Raw genomic sequence first — 18,106 nt, forward strand, 5'->3', positions numbered from 1 at the left:
ACATAGGACCCTTCAGTCCATAGGCCAATGCTCTATCCACTGAGCCAAACCAGCTAGGGCAATAAACTTTTCTTTAAAAAATTAAAAATTAAAAAATCTATAAAGATTTAATTAAAAAAATAAAAAATAAATAAAAAATCTAATCAAAACTGTCCCCAGAAAACACCCAGCTGGTGTGGCTCAGCAGTTGAGCGACAACCCATGAACCATCCCCAGTGGGGTGCATGCAGGAGGCAGCCGATTAATGTTTCTCTCTCATCAATGTTTCTATCTCTCTATTCCTCTCCCTTCTTCTCTCACTTAAAATTTAAAAAAAGAAAAAAAAAAAGAATCAATAAAAACATATTAAAAAAAAAAAACTGTCCCCAGAAAACTGAACCATATAGTCTCCACATACATGTTGAAAGAAGAGCAGAGAGTGGGGTAGGCATTGATCATTGAATGAATTATTTCCAACTTTCATTCATTAAATGTTTTGATCATAATATCTCAACAAATGTCCTATAAATAAAATCAGTACATTTTTCTTTACACTTAATGTAAATACCAACAGTGGTCTCCTATCAACATTATACAAGGGTACCACTTCACAGTTTTCTTAATCAAATATTAAAGTAATCATCTGTATATATAAAAGCCTAAGCGACCTGCCCACTGGCTGACCAGTTGGTAGCTATGACACGCACTAACCACCAGGGGGCAGACGCTCAACACAGGAGCAGAAACCACGGGCATGGAAACATGGAACAGACTGATGAATCTCAAAGGGAAGGGGGGAGGGAGGAGGGTGGGAAGAGATTAACCAAATCTCTTATATGCATACTAGAGGCCCAGTGCACGTGCACTGGTGGGGTCCCTCAGCCTGGCCTGCGAAGATCGGGCCGAAACCCACCCGGTGCATGGATTCGTGCACCAGTGGGGTCCCTTGGCCTGATCTGCAGAGATCAGGCCCAAACCAGCTCTCCGACATCTCCCGAGGGTTCCTGGATTGCGAGAGGGCGCAAGTCAGGCCAAGGGACCCCACCGGTGCACGAATCCGTGCACTGGGCCTCTAGTATGTAATAAAAATAAAATCACAAAAATCAAAAACACAAGTACAATGTAGAAAATACAAAAATGTAATTGATTTGCCTTATTCACCAAATGGTTAGCTATACAGATATAATTTTGCCTTGAAGTTTAAGGCAGTTTCATTTTTCACCAGAGTTACATTTTCTGATAATATACCAGGATCAGCATCTTCTGTCTTATCTGTATTTAATTGATCATTTATGTTTTATACATTTGTGCACCTGAGAACCATATTTTCTTCATGATCACTGAGGCTCTGAAATATCAAATGTCATTGCCTTCATATATTTGAGTAATACCGATGGCGGTTTTGAAAGTCTCTGTGAGCATATTTTGCATATGTCTTGTTATGTGGGATCCTTCCAAAAGGTTCATGGTCATTGAAACAAGATTCAAAAACTTCATCAACAGCCTTTTCAGCTACTTCTTTGCTGACATTCCTAACAGCCAGGATAGAAAGAATGGCTCTGTCTCTGACACAAGTCTAAAGAGAAAAAGAAAAGGGGGGGTGTGGCTTTAGTTTTACATGAAAATTTAATCATGAAATAATAACATTTTATATAATATCTGAACCATAATCAAAACTCATTTTTGCCCTGGCTGGTTTGGCTCAGTGGACTGAAGGGTCCTGGGTTCAATTCCAGTCAAGGGCATATGCCTGAGTTGCTGGCTCAATCCCCAGTGGGGGGCATTCAGGAGGCAGCCAATCAATGATTGCCTCTCATCATTGATGTTTCTCTCTCTTTCTCTCTTCCTTTCTCTCTGAAATAAATAATATATTTTTTAAAAAAACTTATTTTCCTATTATTTCATTCTGTCATTCCAAAAAAGAAATTAGCTCACTTTAAAAATTATTTAGGTATAGGTAAAACCTCTTTCAATGTTCTCATCCTTTCCAATAACATAAGCAGATGTCGTTCTCTGAAGTTCTAGACAGTATCTGCCAAACAATAACTCCCAATTGGCAAAATCACAGAAAAGTGGATAAATAAGGTTCTGGTTGGATTTTTAATAAAATTTAAATAAATGTAAAATATACGTTACTTCTGTAACTCTCTTCCTTTGCATTGAGCAATGCTAAGTAACTTTTCCTTTGAGAGAAACACTATCCCCTGCAGGCAATAGAAAACCACACATATATACACATAGTTTGAAGATGTCTTCATTTTTCAGGGGAAAAACAAATCAAAGTTTTTTTGTTTGTTTCTGAGTGTTCTTTGCATGGGTGTTCAAGTTTTCTTTCTAAGAAGATAATTTACCTAATGTTACATTATAATAGACCAGAATTTCTCAGTATTCTAAATATTTTAAGAAATATAAGGTCACCCAGCCAGTGTGGCTCAGTGGTTAAGCGTCAACCTATGAACCAGGAGGTCACGGTTCAATTCCCAGTCAGGGCACATGCCTGAGTTGCAGGCTTGATCCCCAGTGGTGGGCATGCAGGAAGCAGCCAATCAGTGATTCTCTCTCATCATTGATGTTTCTATCTCTCCCTCTTCCTTCCTCTCTGAAATCAATAAAAATATTTTTTTAATTTAAAAAAGAAAAAAGGAAAGAAAGATAAGGTCCTGCCATTCCAATTCTTGAAGAGCTTTTACTCATTATATTTCCCCACAGGCCCGAACGAAAACTCAAAAGAATGGCATTTAACATTTTCCTGAAAAATAACCAAACACTGGTTCTGAAGGCTGTGCATCCTGTCAATCATTGATTTTCTCTGCATGTTCCCAGTTTTACTTGGCCTGGTCAGCATGCCCAGCCTGGAGATGCTCACTGATACTGGAATATAAAACAGTGCTTCTCAATCTAAATTACACCAAACACTGATTTTTAAAATAAACCCTAGGCATAAAGGAATAAGGAGAGAAAGATTGGTACGAAGCCACAACCACAATTGCCACAGAGGAAATTTCTCCCCTTCAGCGGGGGGAAATGGTGGTAAAAATTTGTCTCCTGGAGACACAGGGAGAAACAAGTATAGATCACAATTCAGATTCACTTCTTTGTAGATGTAATAAATTTCTGTTAAAAGTGTGCAAATTTACAATCAGTTACTGTGGTTGATGTTTATGCTTCTTTTTTTTAATATATTTTTATTGATTTCAGAGAGGATGGGAGAGGAAGAGAGAGATAGAAACATCAATGATGAGAGAGAATCATTAATCAGTTGCCTCCTGCACGCCCCACACTGGGGACCAAGCTCACAACCTAGGCATGTGCCCCAACCGGGAATCGAACTGTGACCTCCTGGTTCATAGGTCAATGCTGAACCGCTGAGCCACGCCAGCTGGGCTTATGTTTATGCTCCTTGGGTACAAAAGCAGAACTCCATTCCTTAACACTCTTCTCCCTCAACCAGGCTCCCACTACCTCCCCATAGTTACTTTCTGTTGCTAGTTCTATTCATTTTCTGCTGCTGCTACCCAAGTTTTTTTTAGTTTTTTGTTTTTTAAAGAGAGACTTCTCTTTCAAAGACTCTGGGCCCTGGATCACATGCTTTAACCACATTATCCTCTTCTTCCACCCTTCCCGCTGAGAGCCAGAACACACAGGCCATCCAAATGCAGCCCCAGCTGTATTTACTGGAGGGGAGGCGCAGGGATCCCAGGGCACAGAAGACATGTGGCACAGCAGCTCAGCGCCATATCACTAAGCTGACTCACACAGGCTGAGAGCATAACAGCCTTACCTAAGGCCTTACCCTCTCCAAGCAGCAGGCTTCTCCTCTAGCTCCCATTCACAAGGTCACACCTTCTCTTAGTAGTTCACTGGATTTTCCTCCCTCCACCCCAGAGATGAGTGACTCTTCGCTAGAGAACCAAGGGTCTTTCTGTTGTTCCAAGCCTACCCTTTTTTGCATCTACTATCCGGTTGGAACTGCTATCCTGATGCTCATGACCCTCACAAATCGGCCCAGCATGCTCTTCCCACAGAAAGTCTCTCACCAGCCTTTCCCTAAGTGTGGACTCAGAGCCCCTTGGTTGCTATGGGCAGAACTGCTCACATTCATTATCAGTCCATCGGTTCCATGCTCCTCTCCCCATGTCCATCTGTGGCGGAGAGATGTATGACGTGATAGCGACGCTCTCTAACAGGATGATCTCGCCTCTAATTTTCTTTTGGGGTTTTGTTATTCGTTTTATTTAGTTTTGTCTACAAAACCCCTCTCAGGTCAGTTTATCATACTCAATCTGTATTCATCCAAAACTTTGCTATGACGTCACACATCCTTCAAAGGCGCACTAATACACCGCCGTAACCTGTGCCGCAGTGAAGTCTCTTCTGAAAGGTATTACTTTTTTGTCTTGAGAATACAGTGGTAGTTTAAAAATGTAAGTCCAGGACTGCTAGGGTAACAGTAAGACAGGCTGTGATTTCACTTCCACTCCTTATCTACCCCATCCACAAGTGTCCCAAGAGCGAGATCATAATAGTTCTTTTCACTATTAAAATCTTTCAGTCAGGCACACAGCTCACCCATAATTATAAAACAGAACTAAATTCCATCTGTTTGGCTTAAACGGTATACAGTTTGTATTCATTTCATGTAAGTAGTTCTTTCAAGTTTCAAATACTAAATGTACTTCTCGTTTCTTTATTCATTATTTCCACTCTTAGCACTCTTAAAGGTAAGTGATTTCATGTTAGTTTTTACCTGATGGTGTTGTTTTAATCCAAAACGTAGCCTGAATATTTCATTCACAAGTGAGCAGTCTCCACTGAGGTTAGCAGCTCGAATCTTCACAAAGACAGAAGGCAAACGAAAAGAAAATAAGTGCCCATGCTCTATACCTTTATAACAACCAATTTTTTTAATTGTAAAAGAATATATAAAAGTAGCATGCTTTTCTGATATCAGAGTAACTGTAAGACTTTTTTGAAAGAATTTTTTAAACTCTATTGACTCCAGAAGTTCTTCAGGTAAGAAAGAGAGCAGCTATCCATGAGCTATTGTCAGACACTGCCAAAGGCACTGGGCTGGGTGTGCATGACAACCTGAAGTTAGGACATATTTTCTAATTTGCTACATTTTTAAAGTAAAAAGCAACTTTAATAGATGAAAAAAATCTTGGAACTACCCACATAGATTCTACAGCTAACCTGGCCACATTTTTGCTAATTCATAGCAAACAGAATGACCCACTTCATGTCACTTCACAATAACACGGTCTTATTCCTCTGAAGAGCTCAAGGCACTTACATGTTTTAGCCAACAGGCAGTGTCTCATAACACCCGAGAGAGACCTATTTAAAAACTCAAGATTCACTAATGAACAAAATAAACTGATTGACAAAATAGAAACATAGGCAGGGATACATGGAACAGACTGACAGCTGTCAGGAGGAACGGGGCGGCAGGGGGACAGGGGGCACTGGATGAAAGAAGGTGAAGGGATTAGCCAAAGAATATACACTGAGTGGTCAGATTATTATGACCACCTGACATTTGTAGGCAAATTAGCTATAATTTCGTGCTGAAGTTGCTAGAGGGCCAGACCACTGTGTCTGAATAGCACAACATACCTAAGTATCGTCGCTGATCAGGTTCATCCTATCAGGGTGATGGCGTATCCCAATGGAGATGGCTTCTTCCAACAAGACAATGTGCCATGCCACGGTGCTCGCATTGTGCAGGAGTGGTTTCAAGAACATGAGGGAGACTTTACCTTGCTTAGGTGGCCCCCACAATCACCAGATCTCAATCCAATTGAGCATTTGTGGGACGAAGTTAAAAGAGCCATCAGGCAGCTGGTTCCACAACCATCAAATCTCACAGATCTGGACAGTGCTATTCATCAGGCATGGTGTCAGATTCCTCACATCACCTTTCAACATCTCGTGGAGTTAATGCCAAGAAGAATCGCCACAGTATTGAAGGCAAAAGGTGGCCCAACGAAGTACTGATGGGGTGGTCATAATAATCTGGCCAGTCATAATAATCTGGCCACTCAGTGTATATGCCTAGCCCACAGACACAGACAACAGTGTGGTGATGGCCAGAGGGAAGGGGGAGCAGAGGATGGGTGGAGGTGGGCAATAGGTGGGGGGTGACATCTGTAACAGTGTCAACAATAAGGTTAAAAAAAAAAAAAAGAAAACTCAGGGAAGAAACCAAGATGGCGGCATAGGTAAACACCGGAGTTTGCTGCCTCGCACAACCACTTCAAAAATACAACTAAAAGACGGAACGGACATCATCCAGAACCACAGGAAGGCTGGCTGAGTGGAAATTCTACAACTAGAAGGAAAGAGAAAAGCATACCGAGACTCAGAGGAGGTGTGGTGCGGAAGTAAAATACTAAGGTACAGAGGCGCACGCGGAGCGGGCTGGCGGCTGAGGGCGCGGTTGTCTTTTTCAATCGGGAGGGAGTCTCAGGCTCTGAGCTCCAGTTCGGGGCGAGTCTCTGGGGACCCGGACTCATACGGGAGAAGCGGGACTGTCTGACATCGGTCAGACTCGAGGGTGGTTTTCTCTCGGAGGTGCTTGCAGCAATTGCCTGGGACACTGAGAAAGCGGGCCTCTGAGGGCAAGACTGAGAGCAGCCATAACTGCTAGCCCCGCCCTGTCGATCCCGTGGGACCCGCCCCACCCAAGCCCTGCAGGGAGGCTTTTGCTGGATAGCCTCAGGCAGAGGCTAGATTAGCACCTCCCTAGAGATCCAGGAGCCATTGTGCCCAGTGGTCAGAGTGGGACAATCCAGTTTGCAGCTCCTCGGATCCATAAAGGACACACTCAGGGGGCAGACTCAGTGAGCACCAACGCCCCATTGAAGCAAGTCTTGCCCCAGAGGGGTGTCTCCAGCACAGAAGTTCTCCCACTGCAGACACAACTGATTCTCACAGCCAAGTGGCCTGGAGGTCAATTCCTCCCAGTGATAACTACAACAATCAAGGCTTAACTACAACAAGACTGTGCACAAAGCCCACAAGGGGGTGTACCAAGAGTGTCCTCCTCAGGTAATTGGGGAGGCTGAACCACTGGGCCCTAGAGGACACTTAGCACAGAAAACCACTTTATCAACACAGGGAAGCATAAAAAATGCGGAGACAAAGAAACAGGACACAAATGACAGAAATGGAGGAAAGCAAACTACTGGATATAGAGTTCAAAACCACACTTTTAAGGTTTTTCAAGAACTTTCTAGAAGCCGCCGATAAATTTAGTAAGACCCTCCAAAAGACTGGTGAGACCGCCGATAAATGTAGTGAGATCCTCAAGAAATCTAGTCAGACCCTCGAGGTTATGATAAAGGACCAACTGGAAATTAAGCATACACTGACTGAAATGGAGGATATTATACAGACTCCCAATAGCAGACTAGAGGATCGCAAGAATCAAGTCAAAGATTTGAAATACGAAGAAGCAAAAAAACACCCAACCGGAAAAGCAAAATGAAAAAAGAATCCAAAAATATGAAGATAGTGTAAGAAGCCTCTGGGACAACTTCAAGCGTACCAACATCCAAATTATAGGGGTGCCAGAAGATGAGAGAGAGCAAGATATTGAAAACCTATTTGAAGAAATAATGACAGAAAACTTCCCCTACCTGGTGAAAGAAATAGACTTACAAGTCCAGGAAACGCAGAGAACCCCAAACAAAAGGAGTCCAAAGAGGACCACACCAAGACACATCATAATTAAAATGCCAAGAGCAAAAGACAAAGAGAGAATCCTAAAAGCAGCAAGAGAAAAACAGTCAATTACCTAAAAGGGAGTACCCATACGACTGTCAGCTGATTTCTCAACAGAAACTTTGCAGGCCAGAAGGGAGTGGCAAGAAATATTCAAAGTGATGAATACCAAGAACCTACAACCAAGATTACTTTATCCAGCAAAGCTATCATTCAGAATTGAAGGTCAGATAAAGAGCTTCACAGATAAGAAAAAGCTAAAGGAGTTCATCACCACCAAACCAGTATTATATGAAATGCTGAAAGGTATCCTTTAAGAAGAGGAAGAAGAAGAAAAAGATAAAGATACAAATTATGAACAACAAATACACATCTATCAACAAGTGAATCTAAAAATCAAGTGAATAAATAATCTGATGAACAGAATGAACTGGTGATTGTAATAGAATCATGGACATAGAAAGGGAATGGACTGACTATTCTTGGGGGGGAAATGGGTGTGGGGGATGCGGGAAGAGACTGGACAAAAATCGTACACCTATGGATGAGGACAGTGGGTGGGGAGTGAGGGCAGAGGGTGGGGTAGGAACTGGGTGGAGGGGAGCTATGGGGGGAAAAAAGAGGAACAAATGTAATAATCTGAACAATAAAGATTTAATTTAAAAAAAAAGAAAACTCAGGATTCAGGATTCAGTCTACTCTCCAAATAATGAGTTATAATTAGATGAGTGAGGTTGCTTATTAATTTCAAGGGAAAGAGAAAATAATCTAAGTTATAAAATATAAGCTTGAAATTTATATTAGCTTTTTAACTTCTCAGTACATTGCACTCTGCGATTAATGAAATGCAAGTATGAAATACTTATGTCTCTCTAGGAGTATATTTATATGTATATTTTTTAGAGCAATCCAAAGTGCTTATTCATAAATATCTTTTTACTCTAGAGCAAGAAAGGATCTTTACCTATAGAAAGCAGCACAAAAAGCCAATTAGGGACCCTGGTTGTAAACCTGCCTCTTTCACTTACTGAAGTATGGAATCTAAACAAATGCCTCACTTTCCACAGATATTACATGAGGATAATAGTATCCGCTTCCATGGGCTGTTGTGACAACTACATAAGGATCCACAAACGCTTTCTGTGCCGACAGCGCTCTTGCAAACATGGAGAATCTTCCTAAAACCCGCTGGACTTTCTGTAAGAAGTGGGGCGAGCATAAACCCCACAAAGTAACAATACAAGAAGGGCAAGTATTCTCCGTGCACAGGGAAAGCGGCATTACAACAGGCAGCAGAGTGGCTGTGGTGGGCAGACTAAGCTGATTTCCCACAAAAAGGCTAAAACTACAAAGAAGTTTGTGCTGGATCTCTAGCCAGTTAGCTCAGTTGGTTAGAGCGTTTGTCCTAATGCACCAAGGTTATGGGTTCGATCCCCACTCAGGGCACATACAAGAATCAACCAATGAATGTCTAAATAAGTAGAACAACAAATCAATGTTTCTCTATCTCTCTCCCTCTCTCTCTCTCTCTCTCTCTCTCTCTCTCTCTCCCTCTCTCTCGCTCTCTCTCTCTCCCTTTCTTTCTTTGGGGGAGGGGACATGGTAGAGGAGGTCAATGGGGGGGGGACATATGTAATACTTTCAACAATAAATTTTTAAAATAATAAAATCAATAAATTTTTTTAAAAAATTTTTATAGAAGATTGTGCTGAGGCTTGAATGCATTGAGTCCTACTGAAGATCTAAGAGAACGCTGGCTATTAAGAGACGCAAGCACTTTGAACTAGGAGGAGATAAGAAGAGAAAGGGCCTAGTGATCTAATTCTAAGCTTCGTATTTTATTTTATTATGTAACAATAAAATCTTGAGGAAATGTTCACTTCAAAAAAAAGAACCCACAAACAGAACAGTGTTTGGCACACAGCCCTCAGTAAATGTTAACTACCCTTAATTTTTACGTTATATAGTTTATTCCATAAGAAATACTTTATTATAATTAACGTTAATCACTACTATTAGGATTAAAAAGGTTATATTTTATACAATTCTAAAAAAATACTTAAAATTTCTCTGTTATGTCTCAAAAATTTGTATTCAATAGTTAGAAACAGAAATTCAAGACTAACATGGAGCTATGACAGTAAGAAAAGGAGTATGTTTAAATAAAATACTTTAAGAAATTGTTCAAACACAGTGTTCTGCAGAGGAAAAAAGATACCATTTACAATAAAACTCACCTCTGAGCAGGCCAAATGTCTGACATTGGTGAACCAGTCGACATGAGCACGACAATGATCAAACGTATGAATGAGCTCGTGGGTGACCACTCTGTTCATATGGGCCTGATTACGGATATTATTCTGGCACAAAACAATCTAGGAGGCACCAAAACAAGAGAAGTTCAGTTATGTCTAAAATCTACTCTCATTTCATGGATTCCATCCTCTCCCACACATGAGGGGGACTTACCTGCTTGCATTGCCTCTACCCACTTTCTCCACTGACCCCACCACTCTATCCGTCAAGGTCCAGACTAACCACATGCTCCATTAAGCCTTCCCAATGACTAACTTCTCCCTCTCTCCTCTCTGGACTATAACAGCACTTAGATTGAGGACACGTATTCACACACTGTCCTCCTCGGCTGAGTGTATCAGTGTGTCTTGGACTCCACAGCATTGTGTTTAGAATGTGGACTGTGGAAGAAGCTGACAGATTCAAACTCTAGCCCCATTCCTTACTAATTCGATGACCGAGGGCAAGTTTCCTACCTTCCCTGTGCCTCAGTTTCCTCAACTATGAAAGGAAATCATTAGAGTACCTACCTCATAGAATTGTGAGAATTCAATGAGAGTATAGGTAAAATGCTTCTGATTGAGGTTCTGAATGAGCAATGAATCAACAATGAATGACCACCACTGTCCCACTCTACTAGAATTGCCAGAAAAAATGCTCAGAAAGACCTTCAGAAAGAAGTGCAAAAAGCCCACAGCAAACTGAGCAGGACCCTATAAGAATAATAAAGACAAGAGAGATCCTAATAATCATAGTTACCATTCAACATCCATTTATTCAACTAATATTTATGGAGACCTTTTAGTAGATTTATAATCTACTAACAGAAATAGAAATTAATCATTATTTACCAAAATGTTTAAATACATGCAATGACAGCTGTCATGAAGAAAAACCCAGGTTGGCATGAGTACCTACAATGAGAGAACCTGGCCTGGTCTGGAGGCTGGGGAAGGCTTCTCTGCAGAAGGAATGTTTAAATGGGATCTAATGGGCGAATGGGAGGTAAATTTGAGGAGAGGGGAAGGGAGCATACCAGAGAGAACACCTGGGCAAAGGGCATGGGGAGGGTGGAAGGAACAGAATGTCTGAGAAGCAGGCTTATGTTTCTGAACCACAGAGTTTGAGGTGGTGGGCATCAGATAAGGCTGCTGAGGTCAGCAGTGGCCAAATAACTGAACGGCTTGCCTTTATCCTGAGAGCAGTGGGAAGTCACTGAAAGGAAGTAGTGAAATGGAGGGTGCTTTTGTTTTATTTTGTTTTTATTCCTTTGACTGTCGTTGGAAAAATAAGCAGAAAATGACCAAAACTGATGCAGAGAGACTAGCTGAAGGCTAGTGAAGTATTCTAGGCAAGAGGTAATGGGACCTGAGCTAGGATAGAGGAAGCCAACAATGTTATCTAGGAGGTAAATTAGGTAAAATTTGGTGATGGGCCCGGCCGCCGTAGCTCAGTAGTTGAGCATCAGTCTATGAACCAGAGGGTCACAGTTTGATTCCCCATCAGGGCACATGCCCGGATTGTGGGCTCAATCCCTGATGTGGGGCATGAGGGAGGTAGACAATGGGTGATTCTTTCTCATCATTGATCTCTCTCTCTCTCTCTCTCTCTCTCTCTCTCTCTCTCTCCCCCTTCCTCTCTGAAATCAATAAAAAAATTTTTTTTTAAATTTAGTGATGGCCCTAGCTGGTTTGGCTCAGTGGATAGAGAGTCAGCCTGCAGACTGAAGGGTCCTGGATTCGATTCTGGTCAAGGGCACATGCCCAGGTTGCGGGTCCAATCCCCCAGAGAGATAGAATCATTGATGTTTCTCTCTCTCACACTCTCCTTTCCTCTTTGAAATCAATTTAAAAATGTATTAAAAATTCAGTGATGGATAGAATATGGGAAGGGAATCAGAGGTATCAAGAATGATCCTGAATTTCTGGTTTGTATAATAGGATGGAGGGTGGTACCATTCACTGAAATATGCAAAACTAAAAGACCAGGTTGGGTGGGTTAGGGGATGGTAAAAATCATCAATCTGGACTTGGACAGGTCAGATCTGAGGTGCCTTTAAGACAACCAAAAGTGGGTATTAAGTAGGCACTTGGATATACAAATGTGGAGTTCAAAGGAGAGCTCTGACCTAGGAAAATAAATGAGATCCCCTTGGCAGAGTATAGAGTAAAAAAGAAAGGCTCTAACACCAAGAATTAAGGGACTTCAACATTGAAGGGCTGACAAAGAAAGGTGAGCTAGCAAAAGAACTACCAGAAGAGTGCTGTACATCGGGCACCATGGGAAGAAAAGTGTTTGGCATGACCTGCTAATGTCAAATGTATGCATACCATATGACCCAGCAATTCCACTCCTAAATATATACCTTGCAGTAACTTTTTGCACATGTGCACCAGGAGAAAAGTTAAAAAATATTCACAGCAGCGTTGCTCAAAATAACAAAGTTGGAAAGAATCAATATTAGATAGGGTAAACTGTAGTACAGACACACCATGGAATACTATGCAACAGTGAAACTAAATAAACCAAAGGTATACACAGCAACGTGGAAGAATCTCACAATGCTGAACAAAAGAAATGTTGCAGAAGATGATATACTGTATGATTTTATAAAACTACAAAGTATTACCTATAACTCAAAGTATTCCATGAATCAACCTTAAGAGCAGGCAACTAACACATTGTTGGATGTTTAAGCAACTCAGAAAGCAGGGGATGAGTACCACAAGAGTTGGAATAAGGAAGGAGAGATCATGTGCTCTAAGAGGGGCACACGGGCTTCCAAAGTCCTGGCAATGCTCTATTTCTCACTGGGTGGCAGTTACACAGGTATTCATTCTTTATTATGACCAAAAAATGTACATATAGGTTTTTTCCTCTCTGTATAAATGAGATGCTTCACAATACAATTTTAATTTTTAAAAAAATGTAAGAGGGTGCTCACTGTGTTCAAAACTGCTGAGAAGTAAGATGAAGGTTCAAAATATCCACTCTATTTAATCCTAGGGGGGCAATGAACTTACCAAGACCCAATCTGAGCGCTATAGATATTGTGATTACTAATTTACAAGTATTCTAGGCAAGAGGTAATGGGACCTGAGCTAGGATAGAGGAGACTGAAAATAAGGCAATAACTTACCCATGCCCCACAGCTAATGAGGCTTAAATACAATCATTACTCATGTTTTACAAATGAGAAATCTCACTCCCCTCATCAAAATTGTCAAAGGTGTATATCACTTCTCACCATGTAAAGGTGAAACTCTTTAGCTTAGCATTCAAAGCCTCCCACCATATGGCTTTCCTTCATTCCAATCCTATCTCCCCTAATTCCCATGTATTCCTGCCCTCCAGCAAACCAGACGACATGCCATTCCACAAATACACCTGGTTCTTTCCCAACACGCCACCTTGGCTCATGCTTCCCCTGTGTGGGCAACAGTCTTTGTCTTCTTTGCCCTGAAGAGGCTCTATAACCTCTAGCTGCATCAGTGGGCATCTTTCAGTCAATCATGTCACTGCCCCATTGTGGCAACCATGCCCACCTAAGATAGTCTAACTTGCCTCCCTTTGTGTCCTTGCCTGTGTTCATGTCTTATCTCCCCTGTGAAGAGGTGAGCTCCTTAAGAGTAAGGACCATGACTATTTCACTTTTTTGAATCCCACACACAGTCTACCGAACGATCCCCAGCATGGGGAAGGTCCTCAGGAGAATTGGGAGGAAAGAAAACAAGTTGGCAAAAATGCCTACCTGAGACACGGACGCATCAAAGCCTCCACTGACATTCCCATTACAGTCTTCACAGGAAAAGTGTCTTTCTCTGTTAACGGCACTAAAAGGCAAGAAGGAATGGTAGACGATGTCCAGAAGCCGTGTGCACGTGGCACAGGGAATAGCCCTGGGCCAGGACGCCCGCATCAAATCCCCTCCCACTGACACATAGGAAGCACCGGGAAAGCAACTTAACACCCTCAGGACTCAGCTTTTTCATCTGTAAAATAAGGATATTACCTCTGACATCTATCCTAGTTCGTCAGCCTGCGGACTGAAAGGTCCCAGGTTCGATTCCGGTCAAGGGCATGTACCTTGGTTGCAGGCACATCCCCAGTAGGAGATGTGCAGGAGGCAGCTGATCGATGTTTCTAACTCTCTATCTCTCTCCCTTCCTCTCTGTAAAAAATCAATAAAATATATTTAAAAAAAAAAATAAGGATATTACCTCTGACATCTATCCTACTTCAAATCCTATGAACGTTATGATTCCACAGAGCATTTGGTCAACTAATTAAGACCATATTGGAAATATGATGGGATTCCTGTCCTTGGGCCAGAATGGTAAGAAGTGGATCAAAAGTCACTTCCTTTAATACCCTCAAAGTTAAACAACACCTGGACGGTTCCAACATAACCAGCTGAGATCTGTTCTCCATTTAGGAGAATGCTGAGGCTGGCACAGTGGAAAAGCCAGATGTAATTACTTACAAGAAAGGTTTTAAGTATTGTGATTAATAAATAACCGAGGTGAACGGTAGAGCCAGAGATGTAAAGTTAAAGCAGGTGTGTGAAAAGCATAAGGCTTGTCTGGAGAGAATGCAGCCAATCACTACCATCTACTCTACCGTATGGAAAAGGCTTTGTGGCCCTAGCCAGTTCAGCTCAGTCAGCAGTGATGGCGAACCTTTTGAGCTCGGCGTGTCAGCATTTTGAAAAACCCTAACTTAACTCTGGTGCTGTGTCACATATAGAAATTTTTTGATCTTTGCAACCATAGTAAAACAAAGACTTATATTTTTGATATTTATTTTATATATTTAAATGCCATTTAACAAAGAAAAATCAACCAAAAAAATGAGTTCGAGTGTCACCTCTGACACGCGTGTCATAGGTTCGCCATCACTGGCTCAGTGGATAGAGCGTCCGACTGCGGACTGAAGGGTCCTGGGTTCGATCCCAGTCAAGGGCACATGCCCAGGGCTGTAGGCTCAACCCCCGGTAGGGGGCATGCAGGAGGCAGCCAATCCATGATTCTCTCTCATCATTGATGTTTCTCTCTCTCTCTCCCTCTCCCTTCCTCTCTGAAATCAATAAAAATATATTTTTTTAAAAAAGAAGAAGAAAGAAAGAAGAGGCTCTGTGGCCTAAAGTGAAATATAAGTGGTTCCAGTGTTTTGGATTTTTGTTTTCAGCAGGCAGAACATAGAGCAGCACTTCAAAAAGATCTACTTACCAACCAGAGCGTTTCATGGCATCAAGTAGAAGTTTGACATATGGATCTAAAAAGATATTGATTTGATTATGTATGCTCATTGGAATATACAGCCAATTAAATTATCCAAACAGCAGTATAAGATACTATCAAAAAGCAATTCACAAATCTTAATGAAGTTATACTATATTAAAATTGGGTGGTTGTTGTTTTTTTTAAAGACAGGCTTAAATTAACATAAAAGCAAGTCTCTAATGAAATGAAGCACTGATACAAATACCAAGATGGGTACTACCAAACATCTTAGATAATCTCAAATATGTTTTTAAAGGCCATTTTAGTTAAATGCTCAAAGACTGAGGGAATGTTGGGCCATATCCATAGAAGCAAACAGCAGCATAGCATCCAGATTCAGAGAAAGGCAGTAAGTAGCCCCACTGCTGTCTGTCGATCGGGTCAGACCACACTGAAGCTGGGGTCCCAGACTGAGTACCACACTCTCCACGGGACCTGCCAGCTGAAGCTCCTTGAGGGAAGGCGATTAGCACAGCACAGGACTATGTTCAGCAAGACGCAAGAAAGGATTTGTGGACTCGGAAAGGAGAAAAAAGACATAACTGGGACCACAGTAGCTTCAAGTATTTAAAGGGGTACCGTGTGGGAATAGATTCAGTTGCTATTTCTTAAGAGGATAGCTCAAGGACCAAGGGGTAGAAGTTACATGGGGCAAATTTCAACTCAGTATGAGAAAGGATTTTTCCAACAATTAAAGCTTTTGATACAATAGACGAGTAGCCTCAAAAAACAGATAGCCGCCCTGGCCAGTTGCTCAGGGGTCAGAGCATCAGCCTGAGGACTGAAGGGTCACACAATTTGCTTTGAAGAAAAAGAAAACAAAAATCTCCCATGAGGCTTGGTTTCTCCAGTCACCCCAGCCTCAGGTATAGAATTTCAAAGCTGTAGGTTGAAGCTTTAATACCACCAACAGGTTCTCCCAGTAGCCCTCCCCGTGGAAGGCTGAGGCCTGCTCATTCCCACGGGGGTTCATGTCCAGCACCTCACATCCTATCTTAACTTTTTCCTCCACCGCTTGGCTCTTCCACTGCAAGAATATCTACCCTTTATTCAGCTCCTGATATGCTGGCACTTTACATTCATAAAATCTATTCCTCACAACCCTACAAGAGGTATTTTTAGGCTTCTCCCGTCCCTCCCCTTTCTTCTTTGCAGATAGGAATAGCGGGGATCAGAGAGTTAAATCACTCTTCTACACCTAATGGAGAGGGACCAGAATTTGAACCAATGTCTAATCTGCATCCCATGTTCTTTCCACCGTGTTCCACTGAAACATCTTAAAAGCAAGGTCTTTAGTCATCTTGGTATTTTATTTTCCCACACCAGAACCTAGAAGGTACCCAATACATACTGTAAATACAATGTCATTATTCCCTCTACTCCCCTTCCTCCACCCACCTCCCTTGACTCCCTATATGCTGGTAACTCGTTGGAAAACCTTGGGGTGGGTGGGTTTTTTATTATTGTTGATTTGAGAGAGAAACACAGAGAGAGAGAAACATTGATTTGCTGTTCCACTTATTTATGCATTCATTGGTTGTTTCTTGTATGTGCCCAGACCCAGATCGAACCTCGGCTTTGGTATATGGGGATGATGCTCAAACCTACTGAGCTACCCAGCCAGAGCCCGGGGGCTGACTTTTGAACTGTGACTGGCCAACTATGCATCAGTAACCTCGCTTTAGGACAAGTACGTTTGAGACTGATTTCTAAATGTGTCTGAAGTAAGCTTGTCGATGTAAATAAGAACTCTAGTGCAAGGCCCCTGGGAAGACAGGCACTGGTGGGCAGGTAGTTGTGTCCTTACTGAACCCACAGCAGTGGCTCTTAACCGTTTTGGGTGGTGGGCGTCTTGAGGATATAATGAAGCTATAAACTCTCTCTCCAGAAAATGCACTTAGGGGCATGCACACGCGATTTCCCAGTCCATTTCAGGGGTTCCTACACTCTGCAGCCCATCCCTGTACGAAGGCTACAGGCCCCTTCCAACGAAGGGCAGGTTTGTAAAACTGTCGTTTTTGCACTGCCAGCAGTAAGTATGCCTTAATGAACGTGGCTCTTCACAACGCCGCTTCACCTTATCAACAATAATATATATATATATATATAAAAACACTCTGCTTCACCAGACCTGAAGTCCACCTACTGCTGCATAACTTACACAAAATCAGATTGTCTGTCCGACCAGTGAGTGTGACCGAAAAGGGCAAACTCCTAACCCGCTTCCCCATTCATCCACAGGCAGGAAGAGGGCCTCCTTTGTAAGGGCCCCCACCGCCGCCCCCATAATGCCCACCCACCCCGGTCTCTCCGCTGAGCTGCCCAGAACCGGCCCGTGCCGCCCTGGGGCTGACCCGGAGCCCCCGCTCTCGGCGCCACCCGCGGCCCCAGCCCCGGGTCGGCTCCTACTGGTCTGCAGCGTCTTCAGGAGCATGAGCTGGCACTTCTGGTCGTCGGCGAGGAAGCGGGAAAGGAAGCCCTGCTGGGGCTGCTCTGGAGCCAGCTGCTCGGGGGAGGCTTCGCCTGCGGCGCCCGGAGCCCCTGCCATGCCATCCGCGGACCGGCGCCGCTCCCTCCCGCCTCGGCGCCCGGGATGAGGCCGGGAAAGGTGGCCACCCCCGCGCCAAACGCACCGCACCGCCAGGGCCCTCCTTCGCCCCGCGGAAAGGACGCTGGTTGAGTTCTGTGATGCGAGGGAGCTACGAGGTGCGGGGCATGACGGGGCAAGCACGGGCACAGTTTTGGTCTCGGGAGAGGGCTGGGCGGGACACTGGCAGGAACCGGAGACTGTACCGTGGAGGAGGCTGGAAGTGGACTGGTGAGGG

General features: G+C 42.9%; 1 protein-coding gene across 4 annotated transcripts; it reads right to left on the reverse strand.

Moving 5' to 3' along the window:
• Positions 1 to 1,095: 1,095 nt before the first annotated feature.
• ATP23 (ATP23 metallopeptidase and ATP synthase assembly factor homolog) lies at positions 1,096 to 17,936 on the reverse strand. 4 transcript variants are annotated; one of them, XM_023758004.1, is made up of 6 exons: positions 17,691 to 17,936; positions 15,228 to 15,273; positions 13,751 to 13,832; positions 9,942 to 10,079; positions 4,727 to 4,810; positions 1,096 to 1,555 (listed from the first exon to the last, which is right to left on the reverse strand). In XM_023758004.1, exons 1-6 carry the CDS (start codon positions 17,827 to 17,829, stop codon positions 1,352 to 1,354), a joined length of 693 nt encoding a protein of 230 aa, XP_023613772.1. In that variant the 5' UTR covers positions 17,830 to 17,936; the 3' UTR covers positions 1,096 to 1,351. The 4 variants fall into 4 exon arrangements, with proteins under 4 accessions (XP_023613772.1, XP_023613773.1, XP_023613774.1 ...); XM_023758005.1 differs by lacking the exon at positions 17,691 to 17,936 and adding an exon at positions 17,443 to 17,540; XM_023758006.1 differs by lacking the exons at positions 13,751 to 13,832; positions 15,228 to 15,273 and having other exon boundaries at positions 17,691 to 17,805.
• Between the last annotated feature and the right edge of the window lie 170 nt (positions 17,937 to 18,106).

Source organism: Myotis lucifugus, unplaced genomic scaffold (assembly GCF_000147115.1).
Source record: "Myotis lucifugus unplaced genomic scaffold, Myoluc2.0 scaffold_119, whole genome shotgun sequence".
NCBI lineage: Eukaryota > Metazoa > Chordata > Mammalia > Chiroptera > Vespertilionidae > Myotis > Myotis lucifugus.